This window comes from Pararge aegeria, chromosome Z (assembly GCF_905163445.1).
Source record: "Pararge aegeria chromosome Z, ilParAegt1.1, whole genome shotgun sequence".
NCBI classification, from domain to species: Eukaryota; Metazoa; Arthropoda; class Insecta; order Lepidoptera; family Nymphalidae; genus Pararge; species Pararge aegeria.
Window position 1 is genome coordinate 6,534,062 of NC_053208.1, and position 4,935 is coordinate 6,538,996.

Consider the following 4,935-nt stretch of genomic DNA (forward strand, 5'->3'; position numbering starts at 1 on the left):
GTGAAGTCCTGTAATAGAAGTTAAAACGCACAAAGCTTAGAAAGATAGAGGTATGTGCTGGGATTACAACTCAGTCCACAGAAAGTGAAGTCGAGCTCCCACTGGGCTATCGCCGCTCCTTCGCTTATATACTTCGCTATACTGATCAGTTAAAATAAAATGTATAACTAATAAAGTCATCATGATCGAAATGATCGTTTCCCACGATGATAGTGGATTAACTGTTACCTACATTTTGCATTAATTAAAGTTGTCTATTAAGAATCTTAATTTGTGGTATCGTATTACCCGAACGGATGAATCGATTTCGATTTTGTTTTTTTCTATTTGAAAGGTGTTTTTGTTGATAGCGTTCTTATCTATTTTTTATTAAAATCGATCCAAGATGGCCGCTGCCACAAAATGGCGGACTTTATGTTTTCCACAACTCGCTCAATGTGGATAACAAAAGAATGGGCTTGACAAGAAGAAAACTATTTTACATTACGACAAAATTCAAATCTAAGATGGCCGCCACCAGAAAATGGCGGATTAAATTTTTTTTTCATGAGTACCAATATGGGTATCAAATTAAAGGGGTTAATTAGCAGAAAAATATAGGTACACATTGAAAAATTTTAACTATTATATTTTAAGACCGTTATGTATTCTTTCATTGTTAAAGCAAGTGATATGTTATTTCGTAAAACTAATTAATTTTAAAACGAAAATAACATCGAAATTAAGAGACAGTTTGAAACCGTACCCACTAAGTAGGCTTTATTTTAGTTTATTTAGTGACGACAGTAACGCCTCATTATTACAAGGTTTCTCCTGTCAGTTTGACCAAAACATCCTTCGAAAGACTTCATAAATATCATTTTTAGCCAACTAAGCCTCGGGCCACCTATTTGTATCGGGTTGAGGACTCTGTGGCGGCTTGAAATTTTAAATGATTTGATGTTTATTCAGATATTGAGTGATTTTAGTAAATCAATACTCTTAATGTTTTCATATATATGCGGTCTCATTGTTTTCTTTCTCATCCTACCGATCCCTATGATACCAGCAGTATACAAATTGCCGAATTTGGGTACCAATCTACAGATTTTAACGGGAATTCTATGAGTCTGCACTTTAACATTAAATAATCAAAAAAACATGCCAGGTATCAGTAGTATCTATATATATAAAAGAAAGTTGTGTTAGTTACACCATTTATAACTCAAGAACGACTGGACCAATTTTTATGATATTTGATATTTTTGGATTCCTCTTAGACCGGAATAGGATAGTAAGTATTAAAATATAACATTCATCAAAAAAAAAAAAATCCGCGGTACGAAGTGCGCCGGGCGTACGGCTAGTTTGAAATAAAAGGAAGTAGTGAGATATTACTTAATTTATTTAAAATTATAACATTTTTAATTAGCTAGTTTAAAAAAACATCACAAATACATTATTACGCAGGGATTGTGACCGGATTAAAAAGAAGCTTAATTTGCTATGCTCTGCGAAATGCAGGAGTATCTCAGAGTACGGTGTAAATTAAAATATCTTCAATCTTTATACTCCATACAAACTATAATATATTATGTTAAGTAACAACGTGAATTATTATTAAGTAAATTATTCTTATTTATAGTAAAATCAATATCTCCTCAGGATGCTCCGATGTCAAAGCGAAACGAGCGTAGAGAGTCCCGAAGATTGAGTATAAAGATAAGACGAAATTATAACCGTACAGATTCTTCAGCTTTTTGCGGAGCATAGCAAATTAAGCTTAATTTTCAGTGTACTATGTATTTTTGCCATACGAATTTAACAACCATTGGAATATTTTCAGCAACTCCCTTCGATTCAAATACGATTCGCATTAACCTAATTTACATTTCGATATTTATCACAGGTCTTTTCTTTGAATACATATCTTTCTGTAGCCTCCCTCGTTGTTGCTGAAACAAAAATATTAATTTAAATTACTTCTAACTTTAAAGTTTCTCCTATTTTACATGATTTTTCATTATGACCAGCTCTTGAACTATTGCCATTATTACTTCAGAAAGGCTGATATAATATTATTGTGTGCGTATTTTTAACCGTATAGAAAAAGATACCGGTGATTCTTAGCTCAAACTTATCGCTAAGTGATCAAGGCTTAATAGCGAAAAGTATAAAAAATATTTTGTATTACAAAAGAATACGTACTCTAGCAATTTGGAAGTGGTTTCATAAGCCATACCGTAACTCCCAATCCTCGAAATAGAGCATCGGCTTCTTCCAGTACGTATATTTGTTGTATTCCTTATAGGTTTTCAATAAAGCAGGGTTTAATTGGGGTGCATCCTTTGCACGTCTTGATACAATTTCGTTGACATACCGATACAGATCAGGGGCTTTATGCACCCAGCATATTAAGGATATTATGGATAGGACGATAGCATGCAACCAGTATCTGCTTTTATCTGGCAGCTCTTCCGCTGTGACTGCAAAGTCCTGGATTGTCATAGCCAAGCAAGATGCTGCGGCTGCAGTCAAGCCACACGGAACTTCGAGGATGGTGCAAGCTATCAATGAATACATTGTTCTTAAATTGATCAAGCTGTAATGGTGGTTTCGGGCGACCTTGAACAAGAAGACGTGGAGCTGCTCTCTATATTGTCGAATGAATACTTTATCGTTGCTGTCGTATTCCCCTATTTTAAGTGTCACCTGTAAGTATATTACAGGTCTTATAATGTATATATATAAAACAAAGTCATGTTAGTTACACCATTTATAACTTGAGAACGGATGGACCGATTTTCATTATTTTTGATTTGTAGAATAATAAGTATAGAATAATAATATTCATCGATAAAACAATTGTTAAAAACAAAAGAATAATCTAGCCGTTAGTAACAAAACACAACTGACAGCGCACGTCAGTTTGTCTATAAACGTAGAACGGTTGATGTGGCCTAAAATGAGTTACATTAATCCGGAGTAAGATGTGCAGTACGTATTGTACTTGACAAAAAGGCATTGTGATGTACAAAATATTAAGGCGAAATGAAATTCGCGGGGTCAGCTAGTGTATCAATACATGCACTTATATTGCACAGCACGTAAAGGTAAGATTTATGATTCACTACGGATCGTCGTTTGTAAATCCGCCTTCTTCCTAATCATCAATCATGCGATCAGCTAAGAGGTCTGGAGCCTAAGCAGTACGGCGTGCACAGAAGGGGTACACCAGTTTTTTTTTAAACATACATCCTCATTATTGTCAACCCATTACCGGTCCATGCCCATGTAGGGCATGGACCGGTAATGGGTTTCTACTCGGAATGAAGAGAATTAGACAACACTCCAACACGTTGGCCAAGTGCGGTTGGCGAGATTCTGCACGCTGTGGAAAACATTACGGACCATTCTCAGGCATGTAGGTTTTTTCACGTTTTTTTTCCTTTACCGATAAAGCTAGTGATATTTAATCGCTTAAAAAGCACATATCTCCGAACAGTTAAAGATAAGAGAAGGTGCTGGATATCGAATTCGGTCACTCCAAAAGACAGGCTGTTTTACCTAAACTAACACTGGGCTAATTTAAAATTTTAATGTTTTTTTTATACTTTTACTATTGAATAATACATTAGTACCTGAGAAAACTCGTAATATATCGTAGGTATAGACAAGTTCGCAGCGTTCTTCTGTCTGTCCAGCAAACCCACTAAAAGTCTGCATCCAACCAGGCTATAAACTCCACTTGGCGATCCGACGTAATTTGGCAAAATCACATCCAGTATATTTTCATTTAAACTCTCGCTAAATAGCCCAACTTTATAAATCCGTGCAGCGTGCTCAACCAGTGAGGAGAACTCAAGAATTTCATCATTAGTCATCGTCACCATAGAAAACGAGTTTAGCATTGTTGTTATTATGGTTAAGCGGTGACTGTTTTCCACTCTTTCGAATATTCTCCTTAAACAATCATCAAAACCCCGCTTCAGGTAACGGTAATCCGAAAAAGTGTCTACACCCTTAGTTATGCTGCACGCCAAAAAGTCTAGGAGTCGTGTGATGAACGGCAGAAGCTTGTGCTTATTAATAAGCCAATTCTTGCTCTGCAACAGCTCGTAGAACACTCGCATTCGGTGCCGAGCTGATTTGACATCGCTGAAAACCACGCAATGTATATCAGTCAGCATCATGTTAAACAACGTGATTCTACCCCTACTATGATAAAGTAGCACCTCTAATATTTGTTTGACAAAATTTTCGAAGGGCCACAGTGATACTTTCGAAAGGAAATCCAGCGTGAGACGTATGACATGCTCATTATTTTCCGGTTGCAGCAAACTCATAGTCTCTTGGAAAATTGCCTCTGAGTATCTGAACTGTTTCTTGTTGCACGGGAACCAGTTACTGCCTTCGAGCATATTGATTTTTATCCTCATCCCAAAGAAGTAGATCAACGAAAAGGAGCATTTCACCAATCCTTCAAAATCGCTATCCTGAATGCTGCGTCGATTTGAATACTTTAAAATGTATTTGATATTTCTCATCGCTTTTATCTTGTTGCCGTAGAACATGTCGTTTAAATCAATGGGGTAGAAGAGATGGTGCAGGTGGTTTATGTTATCTTGCAGATCTTTACCTTTGAGTAAGTCTGCCGGCGGTAGAAACATATTTCCCTGCTAATACTTTGTACAATAGTATTATATTCACGTACCGAGGTAAACGGTAGAAATGTTTCTTTCATTTATTTTTCAATTGAATTCTTCAATTCTCAATTTTGGATTTTTGTTTATTATTTTTACCGTTTTGCTTCTTTGACGTATTGAATGTCATTTAATAAATAGTACAGCCCATAGATTATGGATTATGAAAGGGATATGGATACTCTTTTTATGGTAAAACTCGTTGGATCGGTTGTGTTTTATTTGGGTTATATTATCGAACTGAGTTTATTGG

At 35.8% G+C, this 4,935-nt stretch overlaps 1 protein-coding gene across 1 annotated transcript; it reads right to left on the reverse strand.

The window, feature by feature from the left end:
* Positions 1 to 2,208: 2,208 nt before the first annotated feature.
* On the reverse strand, positions 2,209 to 4,553 carry LOC120635979. The gene is made up of 2 exons (XM_039907189.1): positions 3,621 to 4,553; positions 2,209 to 2,691 (listed from the first exon to the last, which is right to left on the reverse strand). Exons 1-2 carry the CDS (start codon positions 4,551 to 4,553, stop codon positions 2,209 to 2,211), a joined length of 1,416 nt encoding a protein of 471 aa, XP_039763123.1.
* Between the last annotated feature and the right edge of the window lie 382 nt (positions 4,554 to 4,935).